Source organism: Scyliorhinus torazame, chromosome 4, assembly GCF_047496885.1.
Source record: "Scyliorhinus torazame isolate Kashiwa2021f chromosome 4, sScyTor2.1, whole genome shotgun sequence".
NCBI lineage: Eukaryota > Metazoa > Chordata > Chondrichthyes > Carcharhiniformes > Scyliorhinidae > Scyliorhinus > Scyliorhinus torazame.
In genome coordinates this window covers 224,203,278-224,221,803 of record NC_092710.1, presented here as the reverse complement: position 1 = coordinate 224,221,803, position 18,526 = coordinate 224,203,278, and the positions used below count along the sequence as shown (strand labels likewise).

General features: G+C 44.1%; 1 protein-coding gene and 2 pseudogenes across 4 annotated transcripts in view; 1 reads left to right on the top strand and 2 right to left on the bottom strand.

Annotated features, from left to right (window-relative positions):
* Positions 1 to 361: 361 nt before the first annotated feature.
* Positions 362 to 2,052, bottom strand: LOC140411477 (ribosomal protein S6 kinase alpha-3 pseudogene; annotated as a pseudogene).
* A 156-nt stretch (positions 2,053 to 2,208) lies between these two features.
* On the bottom strand, positions 2,209 to 4,295 carry LOC140411476 (early endosome antigen 1-like; annotated as a pseudogene).
* Positions 4,296 to 8,401: 4,106 nt separating this feature from the next.
* dcbld1 (discoidin, CUB and LCCL domain containing 1) overlaps positions 8,402 to 18,526 on the top strand; it is a 193,371-nt gene continuing 183,246 nt past the window's right edge. For 3 of the 4 annotated variants that reach the window (XM_072499405.1, XM_072499403.1, XM_072499402.1), the window contains exon 1: positions 8,402 to 8,589. In XM_072499405.1, the coding sequence (XP_072355506.1) occupies positions 8,502 to 8,589 (88 nt within the window). In that variant the 5' untranslated portion in view covers positions 8,402 to 8,501. Of the gene's footprint in view, positions 8,590 to 8,838; positions 8,886 to 18,526 lie in introns of those variants that run through there. The other variant, XM_072499404.1, reaches the window with a different exon arrangement.

Here is an 18,526-nt window from a genome sequence, read left to right as displayed (position 1 = left end):
TTTTCAAAAGAAATGAATATGCTTCATTTGTTCAGGCTTTTGTCTACCAGGCTGTTACACTTTTGCTTTGACTCTCTTTGCTTTGTTTTCATCTTTACCCTTATTCTTTTGAGCTTGCCGCCTCAGAAAGAGCTGCTAGTAGTTTTTGCCACTCAGAAGTGTGATGTCACCTTGTTGCCTTGGCCCCTAGAAACCTATTACTTCTGAGCATTTATTTTGCTAATTCCTCTTTTTTTTAATTACTATTTTTTCTCTGCCTGCAGCAGAGTTTTCTCCTTGTCCTTTATTTTGGTTTCTCTGCTGGCCAGGTCTGTCTGTAGCAAAGCCTTGCCTCCTTTCAGCTTTATCGTATAGTGTCCTTTCAGTCCTTCCCTTGAAAGGACAAGGTGCCTGTAAGTGTCTCAAAGATGAGAACACCAAAAGACCTCCAGTCGGCACTCTGAGTGTGACCCCCTTCGGTTGACTATCTCTAGTGTCATGTACTCCACTGTACCATAGAATGAATAGGTTGTCTCCTCATGGTCAATAGACCCTTTGCTCAACCCATAATCTGTTAGTTTAATATGACCCTCTTCATCCAGTGAAATATTTTCCGGTTTTAGATCTTCGTACCTAATTCCCTGACCAAGTAGATGATCTCAAGCAAGTGCCAATTCTGAAGGTAAAACCTCACATCCTCTTCAGTGAACATAACTTATTTGGATAGCTGCTTAAACACGCCTCCTTCCCTGAGAAAATCAAATAGAAGGTAGAGCTTCCTTTCAGCCTGTAAAGCATGGTGTAATTTGATGTTGAACGGATGATTCACTTCAACTAACATGTCACGTTCTGTTTTAGTCCAAGCTCAGTTTCTTACTTTTAGTGTAGCGTTTTTAAACACCTTCATAGCATATAGTTGCCCAGCATCATACCATGGGTTTCGTTAATCAGAAAAACCTTTACAAATGACCTTGGTCCCAGAGCGTGAAGCGACTCAAACTGGGAAGAGTGAGCCTCTTTTACAAACTTCTTTCACAAGGCACGCAACTGGTATCTCCTTTTCATTCTCTTGGTCTTGAGGTTGAAGAACTGCTTTGATGGACATGGGCTCATCCGCCATTTCCTGCGCATCCTGCCATCTCTCATTCCCCACAGCCAGGGACAACTTCTCCTACTTAGCCTTCAGCTCGTGTCTGGTTGTCGACAGTTCTGATTCTTTCCCATAAATATCTGACTGAAGCTTTGCCAGATTGGTTTGAGAGGCATGGTAATCCTTCCGCAGCTCTGAGAGCTTCCCTTCATTCACAGCCAGCTGCTCGCTCAGCACTGCCTCCTACTGCTGGAGTTTGGGTAATGTGTCAGCCTTTTGAGAGAGTTCCATTTTTAAGTCTTTCAGCTGGGCCTCACATTCCTTTGTTTACCGCTCCTGAGATTCCAGTGATTCTTCTAGTTTTGTCTGCAGTTGCTGCTCAGCTTCCTCTTTCCTCTGAACCAAGCTCCCCAGCTCTTTCATTTCATTGGTTGCATTCTCAGACTTTTTCTGAAGCTCGTGTTTTACTTGCTCATGCGATTTTTCCTTTTCGTCATGGGCAGTTTTCATCAAATGATGCTTGTAGTGATCTTTACATATGTATGTACAGAAGGGGCTGATGGGAAATGGAAAGACCACTAGGGGGCAGCACTGGTGGGTATAAAGGGGGAAGCAAGCAGCCCTCAAGGCTCTTTGGCTGATTAGACTGTGAGGAGAACAAAGGCAGAGAGTTAGCTCAGGGCTGCTAGTGTGGTCAGGCCTAGTTGTAGTGCATAGAAAAGTTGTAACCTTTCTACTAGTACAGTTCTTAAAGTAAGAGCTCACGCAGTTATTTAAGTTGTGTTGCTCAATAAACTTTATGTAAAACTTCTGGACGACTTTGAGCCTTCTTCCGAAAGCCTTTGCTGTAACTGAATTGAGTAGCACATGTTACCTGCCATACAGCTAACAAAATAATGCTCTTTCTCCAGTTTGAGTGTGTAAGCTTCCCTTGGGGCCTGCTGGCACTCTCCTCCGTATTCTTTGTTTCCTCCTTCAGTCATTCGAGCCCCTAGCCAAGCTAAGCTGTCTCTTATACCCTAGTGCCTATTTCCATGTCTTATCCAGGGCCTCTGATTCTGTTTTACACCATAAACAATTTCCTTCTCAGCCTTGAGCTGTTGGTTCAATTCTTTGATCTGGCTCTGTTGGGCTGTGTGTCATTTGTGGAGCTGATTTCGGTCATCTCGGGCTTGTTTAATGTTAGATTTCAGTTTCTTAATCTGTTCTTCCAGTTGTTCTATTTTCTACTTAATCAGTTACTTCTCCTTGTATTCTTTAAGGTTATTGTCCAGTTGAGTGCAATACATGGTCTTCTCATTGAGTTTTGTAGCAACACAATCTGGCTGCCCCTGGGCCTTGGTTAGCTCGTGCTCTTTATCCTGCAGGGCCTGCTTGGCAGTTTCTCAATGGTTTCCCAGGTCAGCTCTTTGTGTAGTTTTGTATACTTCGGCAGACAGCAGCAGCTCAGTTTTTCCTTCCACCTGTAGATCAAATTGAGTCACCTCCTCCTTGGTTTCACCAAGCCGCTTGGTGAGTTCATTAATGGTAAGACTCAAGGCAGTGACCTCGGACTTCAGCAGCATGCCGCTGAGATTTCTGCTCCTGCATTTGCTTGTGTAAGTTCTCGTATGCCTGCCTGTGGCTCCCTGTTTGCCTTTTCAGCTTCTCAGTTAACCGAGCAAGCTGGCCTTGTAGGCCATGGTTCTTCTCCTGCAGTCAATTCAAAGTGGCCATCTCGCCCTTGCCCTCTTGAATTTTAGCAACAAGCTCCAGCCGCTCAGCTTGGAGTTGCAAGCTCCAGAGCCTCTGCAGAATCACAGAATAATACAGTGCAGAGGAGTCCCTCAGCCCATCGAGTCTGCACCGACGCATGAAAAACATCTGACCTGCCTACCTAATCCCACTTGCTAGTACTTGGCCCATTGTCTTGAATGTTATGACATGCCAAGTGCTCATCCAGGTACGTTTAAAGAATGTGAGGCAACCCGCCTCTACCACCCTCCCAGGCAGTGCGCTCCATTCTATCACCACCCTCTGGGTAGAGTTTTCTCCTCAAATTCCCCTAAACCTCCTGTTCCTGAACTTGAACTTATGCCCTCTCGTAACTGACCCTTTAACTAAGGGGAGCAGCTGCTCCCTGTCCACTTTGTCCATGCTCCTCATAATCTTGTACACCTTAATGAGGTCTGAATCCCTGGTCCTTGTCCCTGACCTGATCCAGATCGTTCTGTGTTTCTCTCGGTTGGGATGTGGTGTTCTGTTGACCAGTCTGTAACTCGTGGTGCTGGTTTCATAGCTTGTCCAATTCATACTGCACAGCAGTCGTAGAAGCTGTACTTTTCTTTCCCTGTTGCTCAGTGTGGGAGAGTTTGAGCTGCAGGTCAGCTACCTGCTGCTTCATGCTCTTCACAGTCTTGCCAGACAGTTGCCTCTGTCCCTTCAACCAGCCATGTACCTCACCAAGCTGCCTCTTGGTCTCCAATTTGGAGCTGATTCACCTCACTCTGCAGCTGCATCTTCTCATCTCTCTGTTTCTCCCTCCTCTGACACAATTCAGTGCATACTCTTTGCACCAGTGTCTCTGCTTCACCATCAAAGGTTGCTGCCCTCCCACTTATCCCTCTTTTATCAGCAGTCAGTTTGTTTCAGCCTGTCGTCGATTTGATGCTTGCTGTGTGAGTTTCTCCATGGCTGCGGTGGCTGAGGCTTTTTCTTCTTTCAATGCAACCTATGCCCACATTCTCCACCACTGTAACAAGCCAAGTGTTGTGCTGAGATCTTGTAGATGGGCTGTTTAAGCACACTTTAACATGGGAGTTTAGGTAAACAGCACAATGACTGTACATTTATTAGGAGGGGTTATTGGGTTACGGGGATAGGGTGGAAGTGAGGGTTTAAGTGGGTCAGTGCAGACTTGATGGGTCGAATGGCCTCCTTCTGCACTGTATGTTTATGTTCTATGTCGCCAAGTCTGCTTCAAACAAGTGAGTAGCCCCAAAACAAACAAACCCAAACGACAAACCTAGATCTTTGTTGAGTTCTGTCTTTACGTTGATTATCTTCTCTACGTGTTTAACCAGATAGCTGGGCTATTTACCAGTGCAATCAAACCAGAACAGGAGGAGAGTTTCTTAGTCAGTGTCTGGAAAATTGGGGTCCTGCCAAGGTCAGGTTGCAAGCCAGTCGTATTATAATTTGATGTTACATGCCAGTGTCTCATTCTTTCATTTTCCCTGTCATCCATTCCCCTCTTTCATTGTCATCCTCTACCAATTTATGCAATTTCTATCCTTCCCCATCCTTCTGTTCAACATGCATCTTGACTCTGCATGTAGACTGGGTGGTGCAAGTTAGTCACAGTACAATAGAAGAGGAATTTCTGGAGTGTATATGGGATGGTTTTCTGGACCAGTACGTTGAGAAACCAACAATGGAACAGGCCATCTTCGATTGGATGTTGTGCAATGAGACAGGATTAGTTTGCAATCTATTTGTGAGAGAACCTTGGCGATGAGTGACCATGATATGGTTGAATTCTTTGTCAAGGTGAATAGTGAGGTAGTTGTTTCTGAGACTAGGATCCTGAAGCTCAGGAAAATAACTATGAGCTGACTATGATGGACTGGGAAACATTATTGAAAGGAAGGACAGTGGACAGGCAATGGCTGGCATTCAAGGAATGAATAGGTGAACTCCAAAAGTTGTTTTATTCCTATTTGGCACAACAGTAGAAAGGAAACTGTGGTCAAATCGTGGCTTACAAGAGAACTTAGATTCAAAAAAGTGGTTCACAAATTAGCAAGAAAAAGCATAGACCTGAGGATTAGGTTTAATTTAAAATTTATAAAACGTAGACCAAGGGATTGATTAAGAAGGGGAAAATACAATTTGCAAGTAAACTAGCGGGGATCATAAAAACTGACTGTAAAAGTTTCTATAGGTGTGCAAAGAGAATGGCGGCACGGTGGTGCAGTGGTTAGCACTGCTGCCTCATGGCGCTGAGGACCCGGGTTCGATCCCGGCTCTGGGTCACTGTCAGTGTGGAGATTACACATTCTCCTCGTGTTTGCCTGGGTCTCACCCCTACAACCCAAAGATGTGAAGGCTAGGTGGATTGGCCACATTAACTTGCCCCTTCAATGGAATGAAAAAGAATTGGGTACTCTAAATTTATTACAAAAAGGGTATGTAAAGAGAAAAAAGATTAATAAAAAATAAAATTAATCTGTATTGTCACAATAGGCTTACATTAACACTGCAATGAAGTTACTGTGAAAAGCCCCCAGTTGTCATATTCCGGTGCCTGTTCGGATACACAGAGGGAGAATCTAGAATGTCCAATTCATCTAACAGCACGTCTTTCAGGCCTTGTGGGAGGAAACTGGAGCATCAGGAGGAAACCCACGCAGACACCAGGAGAACGTGCAGACTCCGCACAGACAATGGCCCAAGCCAGGAATCGAACCTAGGACTCTGGCGCTGTGAAGCAACAGTGCTAATCACTATGCTACCATGTCACCCATAATAAAAACTAATGTAGGCCCCTTACAGTCAGAAACAGGGGAATTCATAAAGAGAACAAATAAATGGCTGAGGAACTAAATTTGTACTTTGCTTCTGTCTTCGCAAATGAAGACAAGAATAATGTACCGGAAGTTCTGAGAAGCACAAGTTTTAGTGAGGAGCTGAAGGAAATTAGTATTAGTAAAGAAATGATTTTGGGGAAATTAATGGGATTGTAGGCAGTCAAATCTCCAGGGCCTGATAATATTCATGCCAGAGTACTTAAGGTAGTGGCCCTAGAAATAGTAGATCAATTGGTGGTCATTACTTCTTTAGACTCTAGAATGGTTCCTACAGATTGGAGGGAGCGAATGTAACCCCGCGATTCAAGAAGGGTGGCAGAGAGAAAACAGGGAATAAGAGACCAGAGAGCCTAATGTCAGTAGTAGGGATGTTGCTGGAGTCAGTTATCAAGGATTTCATAGCGCAGCATTTGGAAAGCAGTGGTGTAATCAAATAAAGTCAGCATGGATTTCCGAAAGGAAAATCATGCTTGACAAAACTATTAAAATTCTTTGAAGATATAACTAGTCGAGTTGACGAGGAAGAACTGATGGATGTGGTTTATTTAGACTTTCAGGAGGCTTTCAAAAGGTCTCACTCAGCAGATTAATATGTAAAGTTAAAGCACGTAGGATTATGGGTTGTGTCTTGAGATGGATAGAAAGCTGGTTAGCAGACAGAAAGCAAAAAGTGGAACGAATGGGTCTTTTTCCAATTGGCAGGCAGTGACTAGTGCAGTACCGCAGGGATCTGTGCTGCGACCCCAACTGTTCACATTATATATTAATGATTTGCACAAGGGAACTAAATGTATTATCTCCAAATTGGCAGCTGATACTAAGTTGGGTAGGAGGGTGAGCTGTGAGGGGGATGCAGAGATGCTTCAGTGGAATTTGGACAGGCTCAGTGAACGGGCACATGCATGGCAAATGCTGTATAATGTGGATAAATGTGAGGTGATCCGCTTCAGTAGCAAAAATAGGAAAGCAGATTATTATTTGAAAGGGTGTAAATTGAGAGAGGTGGATACTCAGCGAGACCTTGGTGTCCTTGTGCATCAATGGCTGAAAGTAAGCGTGCAGGTGCAGCAGACAGTAAAGAAGGCAAATGGTATGTTTGCCTTCATAGCAGAAGGATTTGAGTGGAGGAATAGAGATGTTTTACTGCAATTGTAGAAGGCATTGGTGAGGCTGCACCTGGAGTATTGGGTGCAGTTTTGGTGTCCTTATCTGAGGAAGGATGTTCTTGTTGTGGAGGGAGTGCACCGAAGGTTTACCAGGCTAATTCCTGGGATGGTGGGACTGTCACATAAGGAGAGACTAAAATGGTTAGGATTGTATTTATTGGAGTTTAGAAGAGTATGAGGGGTCTTATAGAAACTTATAAAATTCTAACAGGATTAAACAGGATGATCTGTTGAGCTGCTCGCCGAAAAATATTTTTCACTGTACCTCGGTACACGTGACAATAACAAATCCAATCCAATCCAATCCAGGGTAGATTCAGAAAGAATGTTCCCGATGGTGGGAGAGTCCAGAATTAGGGGTCATAGTTTGAGGATAAGGGTTAAATCTTTTAGGACTGAGGTGAGGAGAAATGGGGGAGGCGGGATCAGGGTATTGAACTTGGTGATCATAATGTCAGGCAGAACAGGCTCGAAAGGCCATATAGCCCCCTCCTGTTTCTATTTTTTATGTTCTATGATTCCTCCACTGTCCATGCCATGTATCATGTCTCTCTGAATGCATGTGCCCCTTTTCCCTTCCATTGGAATTATTTTTTCCTCACTCCTTTCTCTCAGTTAATGAAGCAGGCAGACCATTCCTCTTGTGTCCTTCCAGCATTAATGACCCAGGCATCATGTATACTGGAAGTGGAATGGCAGCAAGAAGCAGAGTTGCCATCTCCAATGGCCAGTGGCATCATGCCAGCCCATTCGCACTGAAAGTCTGTGTTCACTGCCTTACGGGGGACCCAATGTTGTGTCAGGGAGGAAGGGACGTTTGAATTCTTTTGATTTCAAGTCACAAGCGCAGAGTACGAATAGGGGCTGAAAGAATGACTGTTCATGTACAAAGTGGATATTTAGCATTTTTGATAAAGGCCTTAAACATGATGAAGAGTTATAATAGGAGAAATAGTAATTGAGTATTTCCACTTGTTGGCCAGGTAGTGATCAGTACAAAAAATGATCACCACAAAAATGATGGGAGGTGAGAAAAGGGTTTAAAGCACCTTGGAAGGTTTGACTATGCTAAAGGCGCTATATGAATGCAAGTTGTTTATTGTAGAATCCGTCGCCTGTCTCCTCCCCCCATCCCATTATAAAAGCAGAGTCCATTAAAAGGGAATTAGATTATTGTCTTGAAATGTGAATATTAAACTTCCTGGGAGGGAGCGAGCAGAACAGTGAGAAGCGAAAGGAGCAAAAAACACTGGGGCAGGACTTCCACTTGTTTAAATTGGAAGGATAAGGAGACACAGGTTTACTCCGTGCCATCAAATAAGAGAATCGAATTTTGTTAAAAGGAACACCACTGATGAACACCAGATCATGAACAAAACTTTAAACAGATTGAATAATAATAGTTTCCTGCATCTAGTGCACAGTCCAGTGTCCCTGCAGTAGCCAGCGGCAGGGCAGGCTTGTGCGATGTGGATGTCAAGCTGCTGCTTTGTCGCTGTACTTGCTGTAACTCGCTGTCCGGGCGCCGGCTCTAACTTGACTGGAGAGGCGGAGACCGCCTCAGTGAATGAGTATCTCCCGCCCACAGCCTGCGACAGCTTCCCCCCAGCCCGCCCCGCACAGGGAAAGCTGCTTAGAAAAGTTCCAGGCAATCTGTCCTGTCCGGCCGCCTTTTGTTTTCTTCAGCAATTAATAATAATGTGGTCAACTCTATGTGCTTTAAGGGTTGTGACCCTCTTGATGCCGTTTTCTTCTTCGGCGCAACTGACTGGGTCGCGGGGAAAGGGTGAGTGAAAGTTTGGTTGAACGTTAAAGGGGAATGTCTCCGCCTATAGACTGAGTACACAGAGTGTGTGGGCTGGGGGAAAGCACAGCAAGCGGGTGGGTCTGACCAGGCAGGCACTGGGTGTTTATTTAAAGCTAAAATCCTGTGATGCCTGACTTCTTCCCCGAATACAAGCGAAGTTGGAAAAGTCCAAACGTGCCCATTAATTCCTTTGCATGCGGACTTCCAGCCCCCCCCCGATAATGTTACTTCCTGGAGAATGGTTGCTTTGCTCCAATAAGCTGAGGGTTGAGCAGGTATGGTACTAAAACCCGATTCTCTGCTTCACAAACAAGGAGGGCACTTTATAAATAGGGTGCAGTGCTTTATTTTCTGATCGTTTCCAGCAGGTTAGTTTTGCAGAGGTTAATTTCTTGCGTGGTTGTGTTGATTTCTTTCAACACTGACCAAGTTAAATATTGCAGCCTCGCCTTTGCTATCATCGTTTTTAAGAATAGAGATGAATTTCCTCCCGAATTGAAATTTGGTCAATCAGATTTAGAAATCTTATTCAAACAGCTTTTGTTCGGATGGTTCTTCTTTGAAGTTTGTTCAGTAAAAACTGTTCATGGGTGCAGAATAAATGTTACATACAACGCAGCTTTATTATTAATTATGAATGGATAGCCATATTATTCTGCTTCTACTGCCAAGTGAGAGAATGGTAAGGCTTTGTGCATATCCAATCCCAGATGGAGTTTGACAGTGCTGTCAGGAACATATCACACCATTTCAGAAAGATCACTGATTTAGTCTGCATTTTAATCATTAGAATTTTTTCAATGGTCTGGTAGATCCAGTAGCTTGTTTAGTGCAGTTCTTGTGTAGGATTCTTCATAGCATGTATAGGTAGAATTATAAACACATGTTAAATACTGTTAAATATCATACTTTTCAAGATCTCCAGTAGAAAATGAACAAAAATAGGAACTTGCTCTCCTTTAATTATTGTGCTTCAACTCAACTGAGGGAATGGATAGCTGAATTTTATTTATTTTTTCAGATGGAACAATTGATAGATCATTTTTACAGTCTCTAATGGTATTGATACTGTGTCTGAACCTACTCCAGTCTTGCAAACAACAGCTTCATTTATATAGCAGCTTTGATTTCCCAAACTGCTTCCTGGAGCATTACCAAACAACATATAACACTGACAATATAAGCCAAATGTGACCTCATTCCCTTGGTGCTTGGGGTTTCAACATTAATAATAATCTTTATTGTCACAAGTAGGCTTATGGTAACACTGCAATGAAGTTACTGTGAAAAGCCCCTAGTCGCCACACTCCAGCACCTGTTCAGATACACAGAGGGAGAATTCAGAATATCCAATTCACCTAACAGCACGTCTTTCAGGACTTGTGGGAGGAAACCGGAGGAAACCCAGGCAGACGCGGAGAACGTGCAGACTCCATACAAGACAGTGACCCAAGCCGGGAATCAAATCTAGGACCCTGGAGCTGTGAAGCAACAGTGCTACCCACTGTGCTATCGTGCTGACCACATTAGCTGCTGACGTTCTGTGATTCTTTCCTTAAATTTTCTACACCAAAGAGTCCTTACGGTGCAGAGGAGGCCATTCGGCCTATCGAGTCTGCATCGACCCTCTGAAAGAGCACCCTACCTAGGCCCACTCCCTCGTCCTAACCTCATAACCCACCTAGCCTGCACATCTTTGGACGCTAAGTGGCAATTTAGCATGGACAATCCACCTAACCTGCACAACTTTGGATTGTGGGAGGAAACCGGAGCATTCGGAGGAAACCCCCGCAGTCACTGGGAGAACATGTAAACTTCACAGTCACCCAAGGCCGGAATTGAATCTGGGTCCCTGGCGCTGTAACACAGCAGTGCGAGCCACTGTGCCACCGTGCTGCACATCTACCTATCTTTCTCCCCTCCTTTAAAATGCTCCTTAAAACCTACATCCCTTTTGCCCTCAAAATACCTAATGTGGTTCAGTGTTAAATTTTGTTTGATAGTGCACCTTGGGAAGTTACAATGTTAAAGATGCTATAGAAATGAAAGTTAGCAGTTGATTGATTCTGTCCGTACAACTTTTAGATTATCGGGGATAAAGTCAACTGACTGTGATTTGTGTGAAACAATTGAAAAAACATTCAACAAACATCTGAAAGTGTTACATGGTGTAGCTTACAATTGGATGAAATGAATGTTAATGCAACAAGGTAAACTAGTTGCATTGTTCATTGAATATGAAATTCTATTGCACATGCATGGTATCAGGCACAGTTTGCATGCTTTTCTGATCAAGTTTTCCAGGGAAAGATGGGACATAGGAACAGAGCTGGCCTATGGGATTAGGACAGCGCCCATGTAGGATCAATACCAACATAAACTGGCTTGGTTGAATGGTCTAATTTGATGCTGCAATTTCTCTGTAATTCTAATGGAACAGAATGCTCACTGTTTATGTGGTGAGTCTGGAATGTATCCCCTACACAAGAGAACTTAACAATTCATAATTGCTGCAGGTTCAAAGTGAATCTATACTTCCCTATCATTCGGGATGAAGTTTGTACTGAACATCCAGTAATGAACATTTCTGGTGCAAGAAATAAGTACAATTTCCTCACATATTTTCCTTTAAATTTGTCCTCTGGAGGTAGTAAAGCAAAACGTTTGTAATTTTACTTAAATTCTTTCTGCTAGATCCTACACTGTTTTTCAGGATATGGATGATGCTGGTAAGAGTACACATTGCACAATGTTGACAAGGTGCTGGTGGGCTTTATCCTTTAACATCTGCAGTGTTGTCCAGTAGAAATTGTAGTGTGGCTCAGGCAACAAAGTATTAGCAAAATGCAATATTTGTCATAAAGAAATGCCTCGCACAATATACATGAAAGTATTTCATGTACATATTTACTTAATAAGTATCACCGTTCAGTGCAAAACTTTGTAAACTTTCTTTCAGCACAGTTTGAAGTTCTGGTATGAATTTTCAGGCGCAATGTATCTTAGTATAGCTTCCAGGCTTTTGACCAGCAGTTCCAACTGGTATTTTAACATGATTGATTGCTAAGAATCATGCCAGATCTGTCCCTACCGTCAACCAGAATGTGGCTCAATGATGATAGTCCTTTCCATGATTTGCCCAGTTGGAATTATTAATTATTGGTTGGGTGTCCTTTATTTCTGGTGTGGAGCAGGTATTCAGATTGGTCAGTCTGTACACGATGACAAGTATCCTCTACCCAAATTGTTGCAGGTGTTTCTGTGGTACTGACCAGCAAATGGCATGTGACAATAAGACACACAACAACTATAAATCTTATGCATTCTTCTTTTTGTCTTATCATTTAATCAACAAATATGAAAAAAATGTTACTGTACAAATACCACGTGAATGAATAACAAGACTGCATGCCCAATAATGGTGCCTATTCCATAATGGTGCCTATTACTCAATTTTATTTACTCATCAGAAATGCAGTGAGCCTCATCTGGATTGCCAGCATATTGCCAAAGTATTGGACTGCACTGTTCTTGTATAGTATCTGGTTTGGCTGGAAAGTTGGTTCATGATGCAGAGCGAGGCCAACAGTGTTCAATCCCCATACCGGCTGAGGTTATTCATGAATAACCTGGCCCCTCGCCTGAGGTTTGGTGATCCTCAGGTTAAATCACCAGCAGTCAGCTCTCCCCCCTCAAAAGGGGAAAGCAGCCTATGGACATCTGGGACCATGATGACTTGACTTTACTCTCCATAATAATACTTTTACTTTACATTCCATAAGGCTATTTGAAAGGGAATTGCAGGATATTGGTCCAGTTTTAGAAACGAAACGCAGTACATGGGCAAGTCAGGGTGATATGTGCTTTGGAGGAGATCTTGGAGCTGATCGTTGCCCTATAAAGTTGCTGCTCATGTCTTTCTTTGTGGCAGAGGTTGCTGGGGAAGGAGGTGCTGCAAACCTAACTTTGGATAGTTACTACGGTGGGTGCTACAGATAGTACATAATGCAGATTTAGCATATGGTGTTGGATCTGGGAGTATAGTGAATCTAGTGATCCAGAGATTTAGATGAATAATTTTCAAGAACTTGAGTTATTGGAACTCTACTTATGAGAAAGAAGCATAGTAAAAAGTAAAGCTGGTTAGGTTTTTACTTCACATTAGCAATATCAAAGAGATATGGTGACCCATATCTCTCGCCTTTTGGTGCATGCAGGGAAAAGTGGTGGCAGAGTGGTATTGTCACTGGACTAGAAATCCAGATACCCAGGGCAATTTTCTGGGGACCCAGATTAAAATTCTGCCACGACAAATGGTGACATTTAAATTCAATAAAAATTCAAATTAAATGTCTTTATTTTAAAATATTTTTATTCAAAGTTTTTCAACAAAAATATAAATATACAGAAGATCAAAAGTACATCAGAAGAACATCACATCAACCCAACAAACAACCACAACCCTCTAGCCCCCCTGACACCGACCCCCCCTTAACCCCCCCCAAAGTTTCCCCCCTCCCCCACTTGCTGACCCCTCAATCCTCCTTGAAGAAATCAATAAACTGTTTCCGCCTCCGTGTGAACCCTTCTAGCGACCCCCGCAAAGCAAATCTGATCATCTCTGACCTCAGGAATCCTGACAGGTTGCTCCCCCTTCGCCTTTGGCGGCTCAAGTCCTGCCACCACAACAAAATCCACCTCCTGGGTGATCAGGGAGGCAATGGCAAATACATTGGCTTGCCCCCCTTCCATCGCCTGCAATCTCAGGTCTTCTGACACACCAAATATCGCCACCTCCGGACACGGGGCCAACCCCACACCCGAAACCTCGGACATAACATCCAAGAATCCCTGCCAGAACCCCCTCAATCTTGGACATGCCCAGAACATGTGGACGTGGTCCGTGCCCCCCCCACTCACCGCCCGCACCCATCTTCCACCCCCTCAAAAAAACGTTCTCTTCCTCACCACCGTCATGTGGGCCCTATGCACCACTTTAAAATGGATGGCAACTGCACATGACGAGGACGCATTCACCCTCTGCAAGGCCTCAGCCCATGTCCCAGCCCCCACCTCCTCTCAAAGCTTCTCCTCCTATTTGCGCATAACATCCTCCACCAGGGCGACCTCCCTCTCCAACAATTCCTTATAAATATCTGATACCGTCCCCTCCCCTATTTTGTCCTCCGCCAGGTGTTTATCTTGCAGCACCAGAGGCGGCAGTCCCAGGAAGGATGGCATGGCACCTCTCTCCTCACAAAATCCAGAACCTGCCATTCCCCTTGGGCAACTCATTCAATTCCTCCAACTCCTCTGGTCCCGCAAATTTGCCCCCTATAAACAAGTCCCTGAAATACTCAATCCCCATCTGTCGCCACCCCTTACATCCAGTCTCACCGGCACATAAACCTATGATTATTGCAAATAGGCGCCCACAACAACATGCCCTCACACCCGTAAAGCTGACACCACCACTGGGCCAATGGAATACCTGGCCAGTGAGATGGCAAAGGTGCCAACAACAAGGCCTTCAAGCGCGCTCTCCTAGACGATGCCACTTCCACCCATCCCCAAACTGACCTCTCCTCCATGACTTATTTCCTCACCAGCCCATTAATTCATCTGCACCCTCCCAATGCCCCCAATCCAAAAATGCCTGCTGCAACCGCTGGGCCTTCCCCGCCCGCACAAACCCCGAGATCAACCCATTGACTTTCCTAAAAAGCCACTTGGGGACAATGCTAGGGAGGTTCTGAAACACGAACAGAAACCTAGGCAGCACCATCATTTTCACTGTCTGCACCTGCCCCGCCAGCAACAAGGGCAAACCTTCCCTCTTAAAATCTGCCTTCATCCCCTTCGCCAACCACAGCTGGGCCCAGCTCAGTGTCACCTGGATATCAAGGTATCTTAAGTTCGTCCCCATCACCCTAAATTCCCCTAACCTCCTTTCCTGCCCTCTCGCATTGATCGGGAGCACCTCTTCGGAATTAAATGTCTAATGATGACCATGAAACCATTGTTGATTGTTTTAAAAACCCTTCTAGTTCATTGATGCCCTTTGGGGAAGGAAATCTGCCGTCCTTTCCTGGTCTGGCCTATATGTGACTCCAGATCCACATCCACAGCAATGTGGTTGACTCCAACTACCCTTCAAGTTCAATTAGGGATGGGCAATAAATGCTGACGCAGTCAGCGACGCCCACGTCCCCTGAACGAATAAAAAAAATACTAGAGTGCATTCATCAAGAAAATACTATTTTGTTTATCAAGTTCACCCAGCTCTGCTGAGCTTGTGGAACACAGAGGAGGATGCCATTTAGTTCATCGAGCTGATTCGACCATTAATTATATCATGGCTGATCTGTGGGGTTTTCTGTGCACTTAGCTTTGCCCACTTCCCAAGGAATTTTTTGAACCAAAGACTATGTCCCTCTCAGATTGAAAACTAACAATTGATCTAGTGTCAATTTACATTTGTGGAAAGAGTTCCAAACTTCTCCCACCCTTCGCATATAGAAGTGTTTCCTAATTTCATACTACATGGTCTGGCTATCATATTTGGACTGTGCCTCTGTGTTCTAGACTCCCAAACCTGTGGAAATAATTTGTCTATACAGAATCACAGAATTCCTACAGTGCAGAAGGAGGCCATTCAGCCCATCAAGTTTGCACCACCCTCCAAAAGAGCACTCTACCCAAGCCCGCGCTCTCACCCAACCTGTCCTAATACCGCAACCTAACATGTACATCCCTGGACACGAAGGGCAATTTAGCATGGGCAATCCACCTAACCCTCACATCTTTGGACTCTGGGAGGATTTCTGTTAGGTTTAATATCTTGAACATTTCAATCAAATCACTGCTTATCATTCAAAATTCTGGGGAATGAAACCCTAATTTTCATAATCTCGCTTCCTTATTTCACACTTAAAGTTCAGGTATCCTTCTGGTAAATCTATGCTGCACTCTATTCAAGGTCAGTAAATTCTTCCTAAGGTGTGGTACCCAGAACTGCTCACAGTAACTTCAGTGTGGACGAACCAGGGCTTTGTATAGCTGTAGCAGAACTTCTATCTGCTTCTCCAATAGTCATAGACACATAGAAAATGGGAGCAGAAGTAGGCCATTCGTCCCTTAACTGTCTTGAAAACATAAATGTTTTGGCATCAACTGCTTTCTGTTGCGGAAAATTCCACAGGCTTACCACTCTCTCTGGGTGAAGAAATTCCTCCTCATCTCAATCCTAAATGGATGAGTAAATCTTCCCTGCACTCCCTCCATACCAAGAACATCCTTCCTCAGATAAGGAGACCAAAACTGTACACACAATTTGAGATGTGGTCTAACTGCAGCAAGACATCCCTGCTCCTGTACTCAAATCCTCTCGCTATGAAGGCCAGCATACCATTCGCCTTCTTTACCTCCTGCTGCACATATATGCTTACTTTCAGCGACTGGTGAACAAGGACACCCAGGTCTTGTTGCACATTATCCTCTCAAACAATTAGGCTTTCAGATAATCTGCCTTCTTGTTTTTGCTACTGAAATGGATAACCTCACATCATTCCACATTCTACTGCACTTGCCATGTGTTTGCCCACTCACTCAACTTGTCCAAATTAGACTGAAGTATCTCTGCATCCTCCTTACAGCTCACCCTCTCACCCAACTTTGGATGTGATTTAACGGCCTCGTCACGCCTGACTTGGTGTTGGGACGAGGCAATTAAGCTCATTTAAATATGCGAAGCGAGTTTCTCCCAGCCCTTACCTGATGGGAGACCTCACCCAGGTGCTGTTTAGTACCAGTGTCCACAAATATGTACCAGTTGCAATGGCTTCTGGGGTGGGGATCTCCCAGGCTATTGGAGACCCCCCGGGTGATCGGGAACAGGGCAGGGAGGCACCCCCTGCCAGCTGGGCACCATGGCACAGCCAGCTGGACACCTTGGCAGTGCCAGCAGAGGCACTGCCAGGGTGGCAGTGCCTGGGTCCCCAGGTGCCAGGTTGGCAATGCCAGGGATTGGGCCCAGATGGCCTTACTATGTTGAGTGGGGTATTCCTGGGGGCCTCCCCGAGTTTGGGGAGAGGCTGAAAATGGAGTGATCGGGCTGAAAGGGGGTAGAATGATGGGGGCAGCCAGACAGAATAGCGTCCTGCTAGCCAGCAGGAAATGACTCTCCGCATGCTTGGTGGAGAGAAACTCCTCCGGGCCAAAGAAAATGGCAAAGTGGCATTAAATAGCGGGGTGTTTCTCTGTGGCTGCAGTGCCGGGAAACATTCTGCTAAACTGCTCCAAAAACAAACATAGATTTTTCCCAGTTAAATTGTGCCTATAAAGGTCAGCATTCCATTAGGTTTTTCGATTATATTCTGTACCTGTTCATGAGGTTGAAAAGATTTATATACATGGAACCCCAAGTCTCATTGGACCTTGAGCTTTTCATGACTTTAGAGGTACTCTGTTTTATCCTTTTTAGGTCCATGGTGGATGACCGCATGATAGGTTTATTTTTTGCCTGGATTTTAAGGTAATGACAGAAAGTTAGTTGTCAGTTTTCGCAGTTATTAACCCTTTGAAACATACAGCAACCTCTGGGTTCTGTACATAATAATAATCTCAATTATTGTCACAAATAGGCTTACATTAACACTGCAATGAAGTTACTGTGAAAAGCCTAGTCACCACTCTCCGGCGCCTGTTCGGGTAAGCTGAGGAAGAATTCAGAATGTCCAATTCACCCAACAAGCTCGTCTTTCAGGACTTGTGGGAGGAAACCGGCTCACCCGGAGGAAACCTGCACAGACACAGGGAGAACGTGCAGACTCCGCACAGACAGTGACCCAAGGGGGAATCGAACACTGGTGCTGTGAAGCAACAGTGCTAACCACTGTGCTACCATGCCGCCCACCATTTAGCGTGTGCAGCTAAATGTGAAAATCTGAAGGTTTCTGTCAGTGATTTTACACTTCCCCATAGGGTGCACTGTGAAAGGTCCAATATTATCCCCATATTGCAATCAATGAGAAATCAAAGAACTGATGAGAACTTCCACTTTTACGTGATCTAATCTTGCTGTAAGCACCCTCAAAAGTTACATTCTGTTGAATGAGGTATAACTGAGCTTTTAACAGTATTACATTCATAATTTCTGCTGGAAAACCTCTCTGGTCTAGAAAAACTTAGTTTATACTTTGGAATATCAAAATTCTCTATTATCCACACTTTTTAAAGTTTGATATTCAGCTACCCCCTAGTCCCATGTGTTTTTCTGATTTTTCTTTGCTCCAGTAAAACTTAATTAAAAGTGAATGACAGCAATGAATTTTATTTCCCGTTTTGCTATCTATGAGAATAATTTTCTATGATTGGCTGTTTGTTGCCACCTGGAGATCCCCTTGAAAGGGCACCAGATTCAATCTGATCTCATGGAAAGGGGGAATCCACACCACAATAATCACTAGATTGTTTCACCTTGGCCCATGAAATCTGGGGCTATGTATCAGTTACTTGCTTACAGTTCCATGAGCTTTATCCTTTGCAATCAGTCGCTTATCAAGGACTTTAACAAGTGTCTTCCAGAGGTTCATGTAAAGAACAGCTGTAGACTTTTCCCTGTCCATTACTTTAGCCACCTCCTCAAAAATTCAATTGTATTGATCAGGCATGACCTACCATGTTCAAATCCATGCTATTAATTCATGGATTCTTGCAGTTTATTGACTGCAGCGGTGAGACAAACTGGTATACAATGTTGTAAAATGCATTTAAGGATTGAAGCATGACATTACTCGAAAGGAAGTGTGTCATTGAATCCAGTTTAGTTTCATTTTTGCTTTTAAGCAAAGCACACATGGACACCTCTGCTGCTGATGTGTCTTCGTATATGCGTAGAAACAAACATAGAAAATAG